We start from the raw sequence: 19,658 nt of genomic DNA on the forward strand, positions 1-19,658 counted from the left end.
CATAATCTAGTTCCTTTTTGCAAATATGAACACTTTACAATATCTGACAAATTTCCTCTGTGTCAACAGCACATCATTTCTGCCTCATGTCTTTGCTTGCAGCTTATCTTCCTATTTCCTTCACCTCATAAATCACTTACTATTAGGTATTGTCTGCAAGCTACAGTTTTGGCATTTTACTTTTTATGAATTTCTATAGGCACTTGAATTTACAAACATGTTATATATCATATCCTATACATAAATTTAAATAATTTCATATTTTTTCTTATTATAAATGGAAAACTTACTTATATAAATTTCAGAGAAAACAGAAAGGGATAAAGAAGAAAATGAAAAGCACATGCTATTCCACCATCCACCATTAGCACTGTTTGAATGGGTACCATCATTTTTTGGAACTTTTTCTCTATTTGTATATATTTATGTAATTGGGTTAATACTGTACAAGCTGTTTCATAAACTTCATTTTTTCATATAATGTATCTAGAGCACATTTCCACATCAATAAATACAAATGTACATTATTTAAATTTTTGCCTAGTACCATCAAAGTAATTAAAGTCTTTGCAAGGTTAAAACTATAATGCAGAACTATAGTAGTAAGCTTTTGAAAATCTAAATGTATTTTAAATGACAAAAACTCCTCTTTATAAGGTAAGAATTATGTTGACTAGAAGTAAACTATAGGATAAAGAATGGAGACTCAGAGAACAGTGTGATTGTGGTGTTCTTGTTAAGAGAAACAATGTGTACATAATAGAATATAATTGCAACTAAGAATTAAATGGTTGGCAGAGGTAACTTAAGAAATGTGAAGGTCAGTCAATTTACATAACACTTTAAAATTAAGGACTCAGTGCAGACCTTTAAGTCCCATTGCATGGTAAAATTGTCTTTTTGTGAACGTTGCTGCCACCTATCTGTATATTGCAAGCCCACTTTACAGTATTGACTTGGCAACACAGTATAGTAGAGCCTTTCTATCTGGGGATAATTTTGTCATAAAAGGCTACTTAGAGTGAATGTACTTAACAAATGGACCAACATTTGGCAGTGAAGAGGAAAAACAATAATTGAAATTTTGTATTAAAAGATAAAACAAAATTATGCAAATATGTTTATTTCACTTTAGCAAATTTTAAGTTACAATTGCAACTATGCTATAATTTCTAGAAAAAATTGATTTTTGGAGTGTAATTTTTCTGATAAAATTCTCCAATGGTAATTTGCTAACATTTTAACTTTTGACTTTTGCAGAATAACAAATTTTTGCAAAACTTTTGAGAACTTCAGCAATTTTATTAATGCCACTCTGCCCATCATCTTACTGTAAAAAGTTTCAAACATACAGAGAAGCTGAAAGAGTAGTATTAATAAACACCTACACATCTACCATATTGGTTCAATAATTGTTAACATTTTGCCATATTTACTTTAACTGTATCTCTTTCTTTTTACTGAACCATTTCAATGTACTTACAAACATGACATTTTACCCCTCATGAGGGTAAAATACATATACATATACTTTAATATGTATATGTTAGAAGAGTAAGGACATAAAAGAATCAGGACATTCTCTTACATTGACACAATAGCATTATAACATCTCAGATTTTATAATTTCCTGTCAGTTAATAATCAATTAATATTTTAGTTTTCACTGTTGCTTAATGATATTTATAGCGTTTTTATTTTGAACCAGACTCTGATCAAAATTCCCACATTGCATTTGGTTGATTTGTTTCTCGGTCTCTCTCTCTAATGTTCTTAATTTTTCAAGTCAGGTTTATTGAAGTATAATTTACAGCAAAAGCCACCCTTTCCTTAGGACCACTATTCTAAGAGCTTTGACAAATACATATAGTCGCGTAACCATCACTATAATTAAGACATACACTATTTCCACAACCACAGAAATTTCCCTCGAGGCCCATTGTGGTCAGTGTCTTCTCCCCGCTGACTTCATCCTCTGGCAACCACTGATCTCATTTCCGTTCGTATAGCTTTATGTAGTCACACGCATGGAACTATACAGCAGAAAGCCTTTGATGTCTGGCTTCTTTCATTTAATATAATGTTTTCGAGATTCATCTGTGTTGTTGCGTATATCAGTAGTTTGTTTTTATTGCCAGGTAGTATTCCACTGTATGAATGTACTGCAATTTGTTTATTCATTCACTAGTTGATGGGCATATTGCCAATTTGGTCCATTATGAATAAAATTGCTATAAACATTTGTATTAAATTCCTTGTGTAGATATGTGTTCATTTCTCTTCAGTAAATACCCAAGCATGGGATTGCTATGTCATTTGTTTATAAGAAATGGAAGTTTTTCAGAACGTCTGTACCATTTTACATTCCTACTATCAATGCATGAGAGTACCAGTTGCACCTTCTCCTTACTGGTGCATTGTACAGTCAGTTTAAAAAACTTTTTAGCCATTCTTGTAAGTGTATATTGGTGTCTTATTTTAGTTTAGCTTGTATTTCCTAATGATAGTGGTGTTGAGCATTGTTTCATGTGTTTATTTGCCATCTGCATCTCTTTTGTGAAATCAAATTTTTTGTCGATTTTAAACATTGTATCTAACTTTTTTCTAAGTGGAAATTTGTTCATATTGTGGTTTTGGTTTGCATTTTTTTTTCCATTTAATGTGTACAAAATTGGTACCTGAGCTACCATCTGTTGCCAATCTTTTTTGTTTTCTTCTTCTCCTAAAGCCTGCTAGTACCTAGTTGCATATTCTTCTTGTAGGTCCTTCCAGTTCTGCTACGTGGGACGCCACATCAGCATGGCTTGATGAGTGGTGCTAGGTCGGCACCCAGGATCCCAATGGGTGAAACCCTGGGCCACTGAAGCTGCACACGTGAACTTAATCACTTGGCCATGGGGCTGACCCCCTCAACATCTTTTAGTACATTTACAGGGTTGTGCAATCATTGCCACAATCAATTTTAGGACATTTTCATCACCCCATAAAGAAACCCCATACACATTAGCAGTCACTCTTCATTTCTTCCCAAACCACTCAGCCCTATGCAACCACTAACCTATTTTCAATCTCTATAAATTTGCCAGTGATTAATTTTTGTTTCTTTATTTTGAGGAAGATTATCCTTGAGCTAACATCCGCTGCCAATCGTCCTCTTTTTGCTGAGGAAGTTTGACCCTGAGCTAACAACCGTGCCCATCTTCCTCTACTTTATGTGTGGGATGCCTGCCACAGCATGGCTTGGTAAGCAGTGCATAGGTCCACACCCAGGATCCGAACTAGTGAATGCCAGGTAACCAAAGTGGAGCATGCAAACTTAACTGCTGCACCACCAGGCTGGCCCCTAGTAATGAACATTTTTATGAAAGGATTCATAAAATTTGTGACCTTTCATTACTGGTTTTTTAAAAAACTTACTTTATTGAGGTCATATTGGTTTATAACATTGTGTAAATTTCAGTTGTACGTTATTATATTTAAGTTTCTCTCTAGGCTGCATCGTGTTCAGCACTAAAAGTCTAGTTTTTATCTGTCACGAGACATATGTACCCCTTTACCCCTTTCAGCCTCACCCTATCCCCTTCACCTCTGGTAACCACTAATCTGTTCTCCAAAGGCCACTTTTTAACTTTTGACATCCCAAGCTTCTCTTAGACATCATCAAGCTTGTCAAGTTAATTAGTCTAACTCTGCATTTGTCACTGGCTTTGCATTTAATTTGAGAGGTTTCTCTGTATCACTCTCAACCTCATAAAGCCATTCATCTTTTGCAAGATTTTCATTTTCACTTTGCAACCAATTAACAGTGTATTTTGCTTTGTTCTGTTTTATAATATCTGACAAACAGTGTGAGACTTACCCAAAAATGATGTTGATCCAATGGGATGATGGAAGGACAGATGCTCACATTAAGCTGTTGGAGTGGGGTTGAATATAGACTAATTTTTAAGTGGTCAGTTCAGTTGCAAATATTTTTGTGCTATGACTGCTTTTTCTATACGGAACCTCGTAAGTGAAGAGACTTTGACAATAAATACCCATACCATAATTATTTGGTGGACATCAGAGTTAACTTAGGAAATGTAAAGATTAGTCAATTTGTACAGCACTTTAAAATTAAGGACTCAGTGCAGACCTTAAGGACCCACTGTGAAGTAAAACTGGTCTTTTGGGTTTTTTTTGGTGAATGTTGCTGCCACCTATCCACATTTTGCAAGCACACTTTATTAACTTGGCAATTACAGTTTGGTAAAGCCTTTCTGTCTGAGGGTAGTTTTCTCAGAAAGGTCTAAAGTGAATGTGTTTAACAGAGGGATCAACATTTGGGCAGTAAAGAGTGAAAAAAAAGGTAACTGAAATTTTATATTAAAAAATAAAACAGAATTATACAAATAAGTTTAATTCCCTTTAGCAAATTTTAAGTTATAATTGCAACTACGGTAAAATTTCTAGAGCAAGTTGATTTTGGGAGTATAATTTTTAAAGTCTAAAATATTCTTTAAAGTAGTTTTAACAATTACAAATTTTAAATTACATAAAATCAAAAGTAACTGAAAGTTACACTTCCCTTAAAAGTTACATTTCTGGATACTTTATTTCCCATATACACATCTAATACACATACTTCCATAGACAGATACATAAGCCCACACACTCACCCCCCATCCCCCAACTACCTAGGTAAGTAGTTTTGATGGAAAACTTCAAGATTTAGTCAGCTGTCATAGCAGTTCATAAGGAGTGATCTTGATGTATTTTGGGGGGCAGGGGGTCTATGACAAACTTGGGTTTTATAAACATTACTCCGTCAACTAGCAACCCTGTTTTAGGATGCTGAAACCATGGTGGGGCTATTAAATGTTAGGACAGATGCAGAGGAAACTGAAAAGTATGTTCGGGAACTCGGGAGTCTCCATAACTTTCTGTTTTCATAAGGGTACTGCTCCATTTTCTCTCTAGAACAGACCAGTTCATTGCCAACATCCTTTGTGCCCTGCATGCTACACCAGTATGCCATCGCATTTCAAGTTTCTCAAAATACCTCTGAGAGTTATTTTTTCCAGTGGAAGCATGGGGGTATAATTTTACATGTGGAATTTTCTGTCTATGATTGTGCTTGCTAAAATTTCTCACTGAGAGGTAAAAAGAGTATAGTGATTAAGTGCTCAGTTCTAGAGTCAAAATACTGGGCTTCATACTAAGTTCTGTTATTTAATGATAGCGTGATCTTAGGCAAGTTACCTAAACTCTGTCCCAGTTTTGTTGTCTATAAAATTGGGATATTAGTTGTCTTCTCTCACAGGAATGTTCTAAGAATTAAGTTACTGCATAGAGAGCAATTAGATTAGAACTTGGCACATAGTATGCACTCAATAAACGTTTACTTTTATTATTGTCTATTCTAAATGTGACGACATCAAATTCTATAATGTCTGATTGGCAAAACTGCTAGAACAAGTAAAACAATATCCCATAGAATTATTTGTTGAATTCTTACTATGTCCCAGGCATTTCACCTAGATCTTAAAAGGAATTAATCCAATATCTCAACAACTGTAATATTATTCCCATTTCACAGACAAGGGAATCGAGAAATAGTCTAATTGCCCATTATGGCAGAATTAGTGGAGTTGAACCTAGGCTTGTCTGATTTCAGAGTCAATTTGTAACCTCTCTTCCCTACTGGAAAAAAAAAGAAAGAAGAAAAAAATGGCCTTAGCAGGTGATAACATTTGTTAAAGCATTACAAGTTTAAAAAAATTTACCAGCTCAAATATTGATTAATGAATTTATTCAATAAGTATTGTCTGATTAAAATTCCCTTGCATTATTTTTGTCATAAAAATAGGACATAGTTTCATAGAATCAGATAGGAAGAAGACTTTGGAGCATCTAATTTAGCTTTTCCATTATATAACTAAGGAAACACCCAGAATGGTGCCACAATTTGTCTAGATGACATAGCTAACCAAGGGCTGAGCAGGTTTCAAGACTCTTGATCTAGTATTCTTGTCAGGACATCATACCGAAATGATATATATTTATATAGGTCATTTTGCTGGCAATGCTTCATGAAAATATTACCCACACATTTGAAAAAAGAATACAAGCTATCATCATCATCTTATTACTTTCAGAGATGATGCACAGACTGGCTGGGTGTGGCTAACGAGCCTGCACAGGGAAATCTTCAAACGACTTCCGCAATTTCTACCTCTTATCCTTCCAAGTATTACTTTTTCTTTTTTGGTGAGGAAGATTGTAGCTGAGCTAACATCTGTGCCAATCCTCCTCTATTTTGAACGTGGGAGGCCACCACAGCATTGCTTGATGAGCGGGTGTGTAGGTAGGAGCGCCCCAGGATCGGGACAGGTGAACCCAGCCACCCAAGCAGAGCGCGCGAAGTTAACCACTACACCACCAGCAGGACCCCAAGTATTACGTTATACTCTGTAATCGAACCGCTAAGAAGTTTTACACTGGGCTCAAGGGGCAAAGGCGGTTCCCAAGATCGTGCCTGCTAAGTAAAAGCCCAGCTTTACGCCCAGCAGCCGGGTCGGCGAAGAGAAGGAGGACGAGACCGAGTGAGACAAAGAAGAGCGCCCGGGGTTACTGGAGGAAGAGAGGGCGGGGCCGGGGGGGGGGCGGGGCAGTGGGAGGGTACAGTGAGGGGGCGGGTCCATAACGGCTTGCTTCCTATTGGGTGGCAAGGCCCGTTCTGCGCATGTGCAGCTCATTTCAAACCGCAGAGAGAGCGGGGCATCGGTGTTTGTGGAGCGCCGAGCCAATGGGCGGCGAGCCCCGGGCGTGCGCGCTTGCTGGCTTGAGGCGCTCTCGCTGCGGGTGCCTCCCACCTCAGGGCAGCTCTTGGGTCGCCGCCTGGCTTCTCTTCCCGCGACGCGGTCCGCGCCAGTCTTCCTCGAGCCGCGCGCGGCCTAGGTTGGCTTCCGCCCCCAACCCCCTTCGCGGGCCGAGCCGGACCGCAACATGGCGGACTCGGGGCTGGTAAGTGCGGGCCGCGGCCGCTGCGGCTGGTGGGGGCCGGCCGATTGGCGCTCGGGCCGAGGCGGGGGAGACTGAACGTTGGGCCGGTGCTGGCGCTTCTCGGGGGATTCCGTGGGGAAAGCGCGCGAAAATTTTGAGATCAAAAGTGAGCGTGTGCCGATAGTCCGAGTTAACGGACTTGTTTACTTGTTTCCTCAAGGTTTCTTGTAATTTCGGTTGTGACGGCATCCTTCTCTTCAGAGAGTCTTGTGATTTCTACTTTTTAGCCGAGCTCCAGTTCCTAGTCTTCCAAATAATTTTCTGTCCACAGAAGTATTGAAAGGCCTTAAACGTATGCCTTAGCTTCAGGCTTGCAGTGTTCTGGAGCATCTGTTATTGATAAAGTTTTCTGACAGACAGCTATTAAAAGGTGCTAACTGTGAATACTGCCCGGGGCGCGAACTCAGTTTTTGTTTCCATGTTGCTGGACTCCCTCGATGTTGACTGTTCTGTATTTCAAACTTCGCTTATGGTTACTGTGTATTATACAACTCACTATTAGCCCCATCCTAAACTTGTGTTTTCTACTTTATGTGCGCTTTAAGAAAATCCTCGGCGTTGACGGCCTCCCATTTATATGAAGTTATATATGTTTGCTTGTGTGCGTAAAGAGATGTATGCAAGGGTGGTATAGAGTGTACTTTTTACTGTGAGCACATACATTGTTTACATTATATATAATTTTTAAAAAAGGAATAAAGCTATTTTCATTTGGAGAAGTGAAGAGGCATAAAATTTACTAAATGCCCACAGTTCATTTTTTTTAAGAGCAGTTTTTAAAAAAATTTATTTTAATTTTTAGAGCAGTTTTAGGTTCACAGTAAAATTAAGAGGCAGATACAGAGATTGCCCATAGACCTCTCGCCTCTGCACATGCCTAGCTGGTTGTCAACATCCCCACCAGAGTAATATATTTGTTATAATTGATGAACCTACACTGACACATCATTATCACCTAAAGTCCATAGTTTACATTAGGGTTTACTTTTGATGGTGTATATTCTGTGGATTTGGACAAATGTCTAATGACATTTATCCATCAATGAGGTTTATCCATCTGTAATGACGTGGTATCATAAAGAGTGTTTTCACTGCCCTATAAATCCTCTGTGCTCCACCTGTACATCCCTTCCTCCCCCCTCAGCCCTAGCAACCACTGATTTTTTTACTGTCTCCATAGTTTTACCTTTTTCCAGAATATCATATAGTTGGAATCATATAGTATGTAGCCTTTTCAGATTGGCTTCTTTTACTTAGTGTTATGCATTTAAGCTTCCTCTGTGTTTTTTTGTTGCTTGATAGCTCCTTTCTTTTTAGCAGTGAATGGTAGTCTGTTATCTAGATGTACCACAATTTATCCATTCACCTAGTGAAGAACAGAACTTGGTTGCTTCCCATGGATGGCCCTTGAGGGTGTTATGCTAAGCAAAATAAGTCAGAGGGAGAAAGTCAAATACCATATGAACTCACTCCTAAGTAGAAGATAAAAACAACAACAAACAATCACATAGAGACAGATTGGATTGGTGGTTACCAGAGGGGAAGCGCGGAGGGAGGAGAGTGAGAGGGGTGATTAGGCACATGTGTGTGGTGATGGAGTGTCATAGTCTTTGTGTGGTGAACATGATGTAATCTATACAGGAATCGAAATATATTATGATGTACACCTGAAATTTATATAATGTTATAAACGAATGTTACTGCAATAAAAAAATTTTAAAAAGAAGAACTTGATTGCTTCCAAGTTTTTGCAGTTATGAGTAAAGTTGCTATACACGTCTGTGTGCAGGTTGTTGTGTGGACGTAAGTTGCCAGCTCTTTGGGTAAATACCAAGGAGCGTGATATGGTGATATGGTCATATGGTAAGAGTATGTTTAGTTTTGTAAGAAACCACCAAACTGTCCTCCAAAGTGGCTGTACCATTTAGCATTCTAAATGAATGAGATTTCCTGTTGCTCTGCTTCCTCATGAGCTTTTGGAGTTGTCATTGTTCCAGATTTTGGCCATTCTAATAGATTTGTAGTGGTATCACGTTGTTTAGTTTGCATTTCTCTGATGATGGAAATGGTGTGGAGCATCTTTTCGTATGCTTTTTCGTTATCTGTATGTCTTTTTAGGTGTGTTGTGTGTGAAGATTTTTGGCCCGTTTGTTTTTTAATTGGGTGGCTTTTTTTCCTGTTTGTTGAGTTTTAAGAGTTTGTATATTTTGGATAACACTCCTTGTCAGATGTGTCTTTTGCAAATATTTTCTTCTGGTCTGTGGCTTATGTTCTCATTCTCTTGATCACAGTTCATATTTCAAATGCCTGAAATAACTTTTTTAAAATTTATGTCTTGATTTTTCTCTTTTGTTTTAGAGACTTTAAAATGTCTGGTGATCGGGGCCGGCCCGGTGGCGCAGCGCTTAAGTTCGCACGTTCCGCTTCTCGGCGGCCCGGGGTTCGCTGGTTCGGATCCCGGGTGCGGACATGGCACTGCTTGGCAGCCATGCTGTGGTAGGCGTCCCACGTATAAACTAGAGGAAGATGGCCACGGATGTTAGCTCAGAGCCAGGCTTCCTCAGCAAAAAGAGGAGGACTGGCAGTAGTTAGCTGAGGGCTAATCTTCCTCCAAAAAAAAAAAATAAATAAAAAAAAATAAAATAAAATAAAATGTCTGGTGATCCATAGATGCTGGTGATATTTAAGACTGAGACAATAGAATACTGTTTTTGAACTCTGTGTTTCTCGGGATAGGGACAGGTCTATTGTTCTGTATATAGGTATTCTTTTAATTGTTCTGTTTTTATTTTTTCTCACTCTTTTGCTCCTTCAGATCTTGAATTTCCTAGTTCTGCATAGTTATGGTTTTCTCCTGGGCAGATCAGCTTCACTCCTCATCTAGGATAGTATCCTCTGATCTTACTCTAGGCTGCTACTACTGCCTTTGTTCTGTTTCATCAATTATCACACTTCATTTATTTTCCATCTTCGAAAAATTTGTAAAAGTTATTTGTCCACAGATGGTCCTCTCTGCCACTCTCTTTGTTGTTATTTTATGCCATTTTAGTTCTTTACTATGATTTTAGAGGGATCTCCCTGCAGGGGAAGGAGGTAGGTAGATATTGTTAGTCAATCAACTTGAATTATTGGAAGCTCAGATAGGATTTTGTTGGTGGAAAAGGTATAGCAGGAGGTAGAAGAAGAGGAGGAAGAAGATGGAATAAATCCCAGGGTGAGGAAATAGTACAAGCATAGCTTTAGAAACTGGATATGAGGCAAGTTCTCTTTCACTTCATCTACAAGAATTCCTCTTTATAGTAGTATAATAGGCATTTAACAAATACTTAATGAATGAATGAAGAACTTAAATTTTCTGGCATGCTCATGTTGGGGTAAAATTACTTTAAGATAAGTTATATTTGAATATATTTTAAACAAGGAAACTAGATTGATGATTTACGTTTTTTTTTAGGATCATCTCAAAAATGACTACAGAAGAAGATTTTGCCGACCTTCCAGGTAATTTATGTATTTAAGCTTTTAAGATAATTTTTATTCCCACCTTCAGAAAGTAGAATTTTTAAATGAAGAAAGGAAAAACTATTATCTCTGACTAAAATAATAGTATCTCTGCCCACTGATTAAGTGTAGTCACCTTAGTTATTTTATATTAACGGAAATATTAATGCAAGCAATGCAATATCTTAGTGGCAGTGTGAAAAGAAACTCACCTGATAAATGGTGGATCAGGAAGAGGCGGTCTCAGTTCTGACTAAATGACTGTCATGGGGAAAGCACTCTGTGGGTGGATTAAATGGTAATGTTAGAAAGATGCAGCTTACTCAGTGAGGGTAAAAGAAAAGGTGGATTTGGTTATAAAAGGGAAATAGAAGGATCTTTGTGGTGATGGAACTGTTCGGTATCTTGACTGTAGTGTTGATACCTGAATCTACAGATAGGATGAATTGTGTAGTGCTAAACACAAACACACAAACATAAACACACCAAGGAGTACGGGTGGAACTGTAGAGATCTGAATAAGATTGGTGGATTGTTAACAATATCGGTATCCTGGTTGTGATAGTGTATGTACTATAGTTTTGTAAAATGTTACCATTAGGGGAAACTGGATAAAATGAACAAGGGATCTTCTCTATATTATTTCTTAAAACTGCATGTGAATCTACAATTTTCTGAATACAATTTTAATTTAAAAAATTAGCAGCTTAATTGTATTGAATCAAAAGTGCATTTGAGAGCTTGTAGGGAAGACAATGTTACTTGGAACTGTTAGGACTTGTGACTGTAGAGTCTTTATTAAAGAAGTGTTTCAGGACTGATTTGATTTGTTCAAAAATGTTTATATTCCCGTTTAGATACAGCGGTAATCTAAAACAGCTTTAGATGTGGCTGTTCAATCAAGGAGTATAATTGTTAATGTAGATAATGACATAACTACTTAACATACTTTTCTGGGAATTCTTGGACTCTTAAATATTTTATCCTCAGAGAATAAAGGTTTTATCCTCAGAGAGTAAAGGTGAAATTTTTCCTGTTAAGTAAATTAACCTTTTGTAATAAGGAGATAATGAAATTTTCAAAGTAGATGGTGACGTAAATAACAGATATGTTCTAGAAATGATATGTTAACGTTTTCCCTTCTTTCCTTTTTATTAGGGCACCTGACATTAATATGCAGGTAGGCCAGAATATACTGGAAATCTTACAAGACTGTTTTGAAGAAGAAAGTAAGGCTTCATTTCTAGATGGACTTTGAGGGTTGGGATAGATGAAAATATAAATTTGTCATATTAATTTATATCAAATGCAGCAAATATGTTCTAGCATTTAAATACGTGTAAATTATTTTCCCAGGAATTTTGAGTACACATGCAGTCCTTCATGTACCTTCTGGTACACTGAGGATAACACTGGCGAAAATGAGAATAATTTGTCATTCCTTTTAGTTCACACTAGATTTGTGTAGTCTAGAAGTCCATAAATAAAAATGCACAAGAGAAAGTATTTCATGTAATGGAAATAAATATGCAGAATTCTTGGGATCACTGAAGAGCTTGAGATAATGTTTCGTGATTTACACCTCTTTTTAAAGAAATGTTGAATTATGGCAAAAAACTTTTCTAAGTGTTGGTCAGTGTCAGAGGGTATTTGAGTAAGAGAATAGGCCAACCAAAGAAATAAACACAGATAGTGGAAAAGTATCTCTTCTGTACAGGCTCTGAAAGAAGACCGGCACGTATTTCTTCAGAAATTTCTTCTTTTTCAGTTCCTGAGGTCTTCTAGGAACATTTGATTATTGGATTGATGCCTGTACTTCATTTAAGCTATTTGGTTTAAAGAGTCAACAGACTTCTTCACATGTCGTGTAGGGCTGCTTTTAAATGTATCCAAAAGATTTCATACCATACTTTGCTTTTAAAAATTTCTTGATTTTCTTTTTAGGTCCTGCCAATGATTTTAGCAGAAATTCTACAAAATCAGTGGTTTATTTAACACCTACAACAAAAGACCTTTGTGTTAAATCACCAAGCAAAGAGGTAAGTCAAAAAGGAAAGCTGGTAAGGTTTAATATTTTAATGGGTGAAGCAATACACAATATAGGTAGATACGTTTTAGTTAAGTTGTTTGTAAATCTCATTCTTAAAAGGGAATCCTATATTCCCATTGACTTTCTATGACATTTAAAGGTATTTTGTGAAAATTTTGATTTGACATTTCCTGTTTTGAAATTGGAGGTCTGGGAATTAGAATTATCAAATTATAGCAATCATTTTTTACTTCCAAAATAATACTTAAATTAGGTTTTTAGGAAAGTGGGCAACTATTTAAGTTTCTAATCCAGGTTGGTAAGTTTGGTTATTTTTTGAAAACTGAAGGCAATCAATTGCTATACAGGGAGATCAGTCTTTTATTGATTATATATCTTAAGAGGATAACTCTACAAAATAGCAGACTTTCAAATAGAATTTTTTTTTTTTTAAGATTGGCACCTGAGCTAACAACTGTTGCCAATCTTTTTTTTTTCCTCCCCAAATCCTCCCAGTACATTGTTGTGTATTTTTAGTTATGGGTCCTTCTAGTTGTGCTGTCTGGGACACTGCCTCAGCATGGCCTGATGAGCGGTGGCCATGTCCACACCGGGATCCAAACCAGTGAAACCCTGGGTCGCCGAAGCAGAGCATGCGAACTTAACCACTCGGCCACAGGGCTGGCCCCCTCAAATGGAGTTTTTGAAGCTAATGATTGAAGACAAATTATTCAAAAGCACAGTACTAATTGGAGAGAAAACTATTGTAGTACTAGAAATAACATTTACTGGAAACTTATATAAACAAATAATTAAACATATATAGCCTTTTGGTTCCAAGGAATGAGGACAGATCTATTTCTTTCAGAACTGAGAGACCTTTAATGTGATAAATTACACTGATTTTTGAAAGTTAACACAACTTTAAGTTTCCTAGGATAAACTTGATTTGGTTTGCTAATTTTTAAGATGTTTGCATCTGTGTTCATGAATAATACTGCCTTTTCTTAAAATGTCCTTGTAGGGCTTTGATGTCAAGGTTATGCCAGAAGTTCATCTTCTAGGTAGTATGTAACAGATTGTGGCAGGCCACCACTCCTGTTGCAACAGCTAGTTTAAAGAATAAAATGCAAACAAATCATATTTCTAGAGACATGGGAAGCTGTGGAAGCAACAGAGCCTAGATGAACTAAAATTCCAAAGAGAGAAGAATCCTTGGAAGATGAGTTGACGATTGTTAGTCATTTTCTTCCCTAAGGGTTTTTGCTAAATTTGGGCAAAAGCTGAGTTTTTGATTGGCCCGGATAGAGGGAGTCTGCTGTGGGAAAGCAGAGCTTTGTTTTAGGTGTGCAGGGATGCCATGACAAATTGGAGTCCAGAGGTGCCCAAATGGATAGCCACTTTCCTTAAAGAACATTTATAAGTTCTGGGGTGGTGCAAAACCCTAGGCTAGAAAGGTGGAGTGAAATATGTGGTCTTGCTATGCTAGGAAGGCACAGTCCTGCTGCAGAAGGGGGCCCACCACAAGGAGGCATTTGACAGATTTTGAAGCATTCTGGGCAAGAGGCTAAAAAGTTAAGCAAAAACCTCCAAAGGGCTGAACTGAATGTCTCACAATCTTTCAGGCATAAGGAGAATTATTGGGCTCTCAGTTATGCAGGAGGGCTCATTCTGAAGAAGAAGGCAGACTACAAGTGGACTGCGTCTTACTAAAATTTTATCTCAAACTGACCCAGCTCCGTCCTCAGAGCGAGAAGGGAGCTGATCATTTTATTTTATTTTATTTTTTTGAGGAAGATTAGCCCTGAGCTAACTGCTGCCAATCCTCCTCTTTTTGCTGGGGAAGACATGGCCCTGAGCTAACATCCATGCCCATCTTCCTCTACCTGATATGTGGGACGCCTACCACAGCATGACGTGCCAAGCAGTGCAATGTCTGCACCTGGGATTGGGGCCGGCGAACCCCGGGCCACCAAAGTGGAACGTGCGCGCTTAACTGCTGGGCCACTGGGCCGGCCCCGGAGCTGATCATTTTAATCCAATCTGCCTAATAGGAGAAAAAGAGAACGTACTCTATAGAAAGATATTATCCAGAGCCTCTTCCTTTTTCTTTTGATCAAGCTTTTTATTTTGACTTAATTGTACATTTACAAGCAGCTGTAAGAAATAATAGGGTGCAAACTCATTTACCCTTTACCTAGTTTCCTGTAAAGTTAACATCTTGGAAAACTGTTATATAGTATCATAACCAGGATATTGACATTAACAACAAGATACAGAACAATTCCATCACCACAGGACCCCTCTTATTGTCCTTTTATAGTAATACTTCTCTCTTGCCCTCACCCCCTCCTTAACCCTTGGAACTTCTAATTTATTCTCCATTTCTACAGTTTTGTCATTTAAAGGATGTTTAAATGGAATCATAGAGTGTATAACTTTTTGGAGTTGACTTTTTCACTCAGGATAATTCTTTGGAAATTCCTCTAGGTTTTTGTGTGTTTCAGTAATTCATTTCTTTTTATTGCTGAGTGGTATTCCATGGTATGGATGTACCACAGTTTGTTTAACCATTTCTTGTATCTTAGTTTTCTCTTGATTTAATTGTCTTGGTTTTACCGTTTGTGGATTTTTTGTGCATTATGACTAATTTATCACCAATTTCTGTGACCGAATAATAAATGTCTTCTTAGTGTCTGTAGACACATAAGTAATTTATCATTTTCAGTTTTTTTCTGAAGATATGCCTCCTGGATCTCTCTCTCTACCCTTTGTGTTTTGCTCCTGTTCATCCTTAGGCCTGTCACAAAGGTCGTTGCCATGTGATTTCCCTTTATCATACAGGGAATTCCCTTTTCTTTTCTCCTGTATTGCAGCTCATATTTCTTGGTTCCCAAATCTTCCTTTTTCTTTCTCTCTCCTTTTATGGTGGGACTCATCCTTTAGTAGCTTCCTGAGAGTTTAAGACCTTAAATGTTTGAAAATATCATGATTTTATCCTCATGATGAGTAATTTGGGTGGGTACAGAATTCTAGGTTGGAAATTATGTTCTCTCAGATTTTTAAAGACATACTCTGTTTTCTTTTAGCTTCTTGTGTTGTTGTTGAGAATATCATTCTGATTCTTTGATCCTTTTTGAGTCACTATTTTTTTGTCTTTGCAAGCTTTTAGGATCTTGTCATCTGTCTTTAGTGATCTGAAATTTCACAATATTCCTTGATGTTAGGTTCCTCTAACCTTTTTTAGTAATATTCGTATGGTTTCTGTTTCCTATAAGTACCTTTTTTGCTTACTTTGCTCATTGCCTTTTACACTAGAGCTTTTGTCATATATCCAGTGATCCTTAGCTGTCTCCTCTTATTTGAGTGGGAAACTAAAATGGTGATTGGAAGCTCTATTTGCATAGTAAAATTTGTACATTGGTAGATTTCACTGTGGTATGATCTGTCTGGGCCAAGTCATTGTGGATGTCTGGGTGTTAATATCTACAGGGATTTTTCTCTTGGATTGGTAGGTTTTTCTGACAAATCTTCTCTCCTGCTTAGGGGTCTGATTCTAACTGTGAGTGTTCTCAGCCAGGTGGGGCAAAGGGGAAGGTGCAATTTAAATACATCCACTTAATATTTAGTTTTTAGTGTATTACTCTTATCATCAGCTGTGTCTCATGCCACTGAGTTCACCGTCTCTCAGATTCTGAAACTCCAGAGAGTAAACATTTTCTGCTAGGGCTGGGAGAGGCAGGGCTCTGTGACTCTCATTACTTCCTATACATACTTTTATCAACTCTTCTGTTTGCAGGCCCCATCTGGACCTCCTCTTTTAGAGATGCTTTTTTAATTAGCATCTCTAATTAATTAGATGTGTGATTATTGATCTTATGAGTTTCTCCATAAACATAAATGTCTGCTTCTGGGCTTTCTCCATAGCTAGTGTGTTTCTGCTCTCTCTGGGCTGATTAGTTGCTACTGATCTGCTTTCCAACTTAAAAAAGTCTGTTGACATCTCTCATCTGTTCCCTTCTCTTTCTCTTCATCCTTCTGGGTTTATACATTTTTAAAACTCCTTCATGAAGTTTCAAGAAGGAGCAGGGTTTAATGAAAACTTAGTTTTGCTTTCTTTATGTAATTGAATTCCATAATGTATCCACTGAACAGCAGTGCAGTGGCTCTATTATTTATATATTCCCCTGTTGGTAGATTTTGAAGTTGTTTCCATCTATTCATTATCATAGTGATGTGGTGAACGTCTTTGTTCATGCCTCCTTGTGTACATGTTTTGAATTTAATTTCTCTAGGATATGCACATTTGAAGTAAAATTGTTAAATATTGGCTATTTTTTCTACAAAATGGTTTACCAGTTTTCTTTCCCTCTTGCAATATAAGAATGAGATTTTCATTTTCTAGATTTTTAAAATTTATGACCTGATATATTTCAAATTTACAAAGGAAAATATGTAATGCACATAAGGTATTAAAAATAATGTAAATGAACACCCATGTGCCTATCCCTCAGTGTAAGAAATACCAATACCTTTGAAGCATCTTTGTGCCCTTTTCTGATCCTATTCTTCTGCCTCACTTCCCTGCACAGAGGTTTATCATGTTCATTATTCCCATCCTTTACTTTATAGTTTATGACATATGGGTGTGTGCTGACGTTTGTGTCAACTTCTTCCTCTACATGTGACAGAGGTCCCACTACCATCCACATGTTGAGTGCTTCACTAGGACTCATGAGACTCAGTATACAGTTGTACTTGTAACTGAGATTTGTTAAAGTCAAACAGTAAGGATACATAGCCAGATCAGTAAGGGAAAAAGACAACTCAGGCGGAGTTTGGAGGAATCCATAACAGGCTTCCTCTGCTCCCCAGAGAGGCCACACAGAGTGCCCTCATTGCCTTTAGCAATGAAATGCAGTAAAACGTGTACAGTCTTTCTGCCCAGGGAAGCCTTTTGAGACTTAGCTTGTTTTTGTTGGGGGTTGGTTATGTAGGCACTCTCTGCCTACCAAAATTCTGTACTCCCTGAAGGAAAAAGAGCATACAAACAGTCTAGGCAGGCTGGCATAGCAGGCACAACCTTATCAATTGGTAATGGAGGAAACGTTCTGAAAGCCAAGTCCCCAGGTGCCAACCAAGGGCTAGTAGCCCTGCAAGCAGGCCCTTTAAATGATGAGACCTGCTGTGTTAACTCTTTCTGGTGTGGAGAGAATCTCTAAATACTATATATATATATATATATATATATATATATATATAGTTTTACATGTTTTTGCATCTGTTTTGAACTTTACATAAATGGGATTATTATATACTTCTGCAACTTGCTTTTTTTCACTTAACATAATCATTTATTCATGTTGCTGTAGTTTATTCATTTCACTATTGTATATGTGATATTATTTTATATGATTATACCGTAATTTGTTTATCTAGTCTTCTGTCAGAATAGGTTTTTGCTGTTCAGAGCAGCATTGTTTCTGTGATAGGTTGTATGAAATTTCAACTTTACTACATAATGCCAAATTGTTTTCTGAAGTACTTGCCTAAGTACACAGCTCTACAGGCTCATTTATTGTGTTTAAATACTTGTCTCTTTCCATTTTAAAAACAAATGTGTTTAATCAGAATTGGTAATTTAATAGAGTAGATCTAATGTTGTATCTCTTTTAGGCTCAGTGCCAGAAATCACACCCAAAGTCAATTCCAGTTTCTTCAAGGAAGAAAGAAGCTTCTCTGCAGTTCCTTGTAGAACCGAGTGAAGCTGCCAACAGATCAGGTTGGTGGCATCCCCATGAGTGTTATTTGCCTAGATATGTTTAAGAAGTTAGAAATGCTGAAAGAAGGTGGTGTGTGCGTTGGCTTGAGTGACAAGGTCAGGGTCAGCCTAGATAGAGTTGTGCAATGGTTGGAGTTTTTGATTCCTTCTCGTCTATAGTCAGTGTTTTTCTCTCGTCTCCTTTTGCTCAATTTCCAATAGTCAATTATGTATCCTGCTACTTTTTTTTAAATATTTTTTTGAGGAAGATTAGCCCTGAGCTAACATCCACTGCCAATCCTCCTCTTTTTGGTGAGGAAGACTGGCCCCGAGTTAACATCCGTGCCCATCTTCCTCTCCTTTATATGTGGGACACCTACCACAGCATGGCTTGCCAAGTGTTGCCGTGTCCGCACCCGGATCCAAACTGGCAAAGCCTGGGCCACCAAAGCAGAACATGCGCACTTAGCTGCTATGCCACCGGGCTGGCCCACTGCTGCTTTTTAAAGTTGCTTTATTTGCATTTGTCAAATTAGAAAAGTCCTTCATTTGAGGTAAGAGTCAAAGGTTTAAAAGAAAAAGCTACTAATCATTACTCCCATCATCCTGCTGAGATAACTTTTGAATCCTTCCATGCTTTCATTGCTGCTCCTACATGAAAACATCCAAATGTGGGTGTGTGCACTTTCAGAAGAGGCTTTTACAGTTTTCTTTTATAACAGCAATGTAAGAAAGTACCTTTTACCTGATAGATTATTTACTACTCTACTTTTTGCCAATTTGATCAGTATTAATGATCTCATTGTTACTTTAGTGTCCATTTCTGTGATTTTCACTGAGTTTGAACACCTTTTTATAAGTTTATAGACTATTTTAATTTGCTTTCTTCTGCATTCGTCTATTCATATCCTTTGCCCACTTGTTTTTTCTTGTTTATGAGAGATCTTTGAATTGAATGTCTGTAACCATATGTCTCTAATTTGTGTGGCAGTTGTTTTTCCAAATGATCCCTTGTCTATTACAGAATTTGTTTATGGTATCTTTAACCATTTGATAGGTAAAATTTATTATTATTATTATTATTTGGTGAGGAAGATTGGCCCTGAGCTAACATCTGTTGCCAGTCTTCCTCTTTTTGCTGAGAAAGATTAGCCCTGAGCTAACATCAGTTAGCTCTATTTTGTATATGGGATGCTGCCACAGCATGGCTTGATGAACAGTGTGTAGGTCCATACCTGGGATCCAAACCTGAGAACCCTGGGCTGCCAAAGTGGAGCACGCGAACTTAACCACTGCGCCACCAGACTAGCCCCAAAATTTATT

At 37.6% G+C, this 19,658-nt stretch overlaps 1 protein-coding gene across 5 annotated transcripts in view; it reads left to right on the top strand.

Moving 5' to 3' along the window:
- The first annotated feature begins 6,724 nt into the window (after nucleotides 1-6,724).
- The window catches only part of CENPC (centromere protein C), a 112,281-nt gene continuing 99,347 nt past the window's right edge, over nucleotides 6,725-19,658 (top strand). For 2 of the 5 annotated variants that reach the window (XM_070505740.1, XM_044766089.2), the window contains exons 1-6: nucleotides 6,746-7,005; nucleotides 9,403-9,540; nucleotides 10,499-10,545; nucleotides 11,704-11,774; nucleotides 12,490-12,584; nucleotides 18,251-18,356. In XM_070505740.1, the coding sequence (XP_070361841.1) occupies nucleotides 9,514-9,540; nucleotides 10,499-10,545; nucleotides 11,704-11,774; nucleotides 12,490-12,584; nucleotides 18,251-18,356 (346 nt within the window). In that variant the 5' untranslated portion in view covers nucleotides 6,746-7,005; nucleotides 9,403-9,513. Of the gene's footprint in view, nucleotides 7,006-9,402; nucleotides 9,541-10,498; nucleotides 10,546-11,703; nucleotides 11,775-12,489; nucleotides 12,585-18,250; nucleotides 18,357-19,658 lie in introns of all 5 variants that reach the window. The other 3 variants (XM_070505742.1, XM_070505739.1, XM_070505741.1) reach the window with 3 other exon arrangements.

This window comes from Equus asinus, chromosome 3 (assembly GCF_041296235.1).
Source record: "Equus asinus isolate D_3611 breed Donkey chromosome 3, EquAss-T2T_v2, whole genome shotgun sequence".
In the NCBI taxonomy this organism is placed as follows: domain Eukaryota; kingdom Metazoa; phylum Chordata; class Mammalia; order Perissodactyla; family Equidae; genus Equus; species Equus asinus.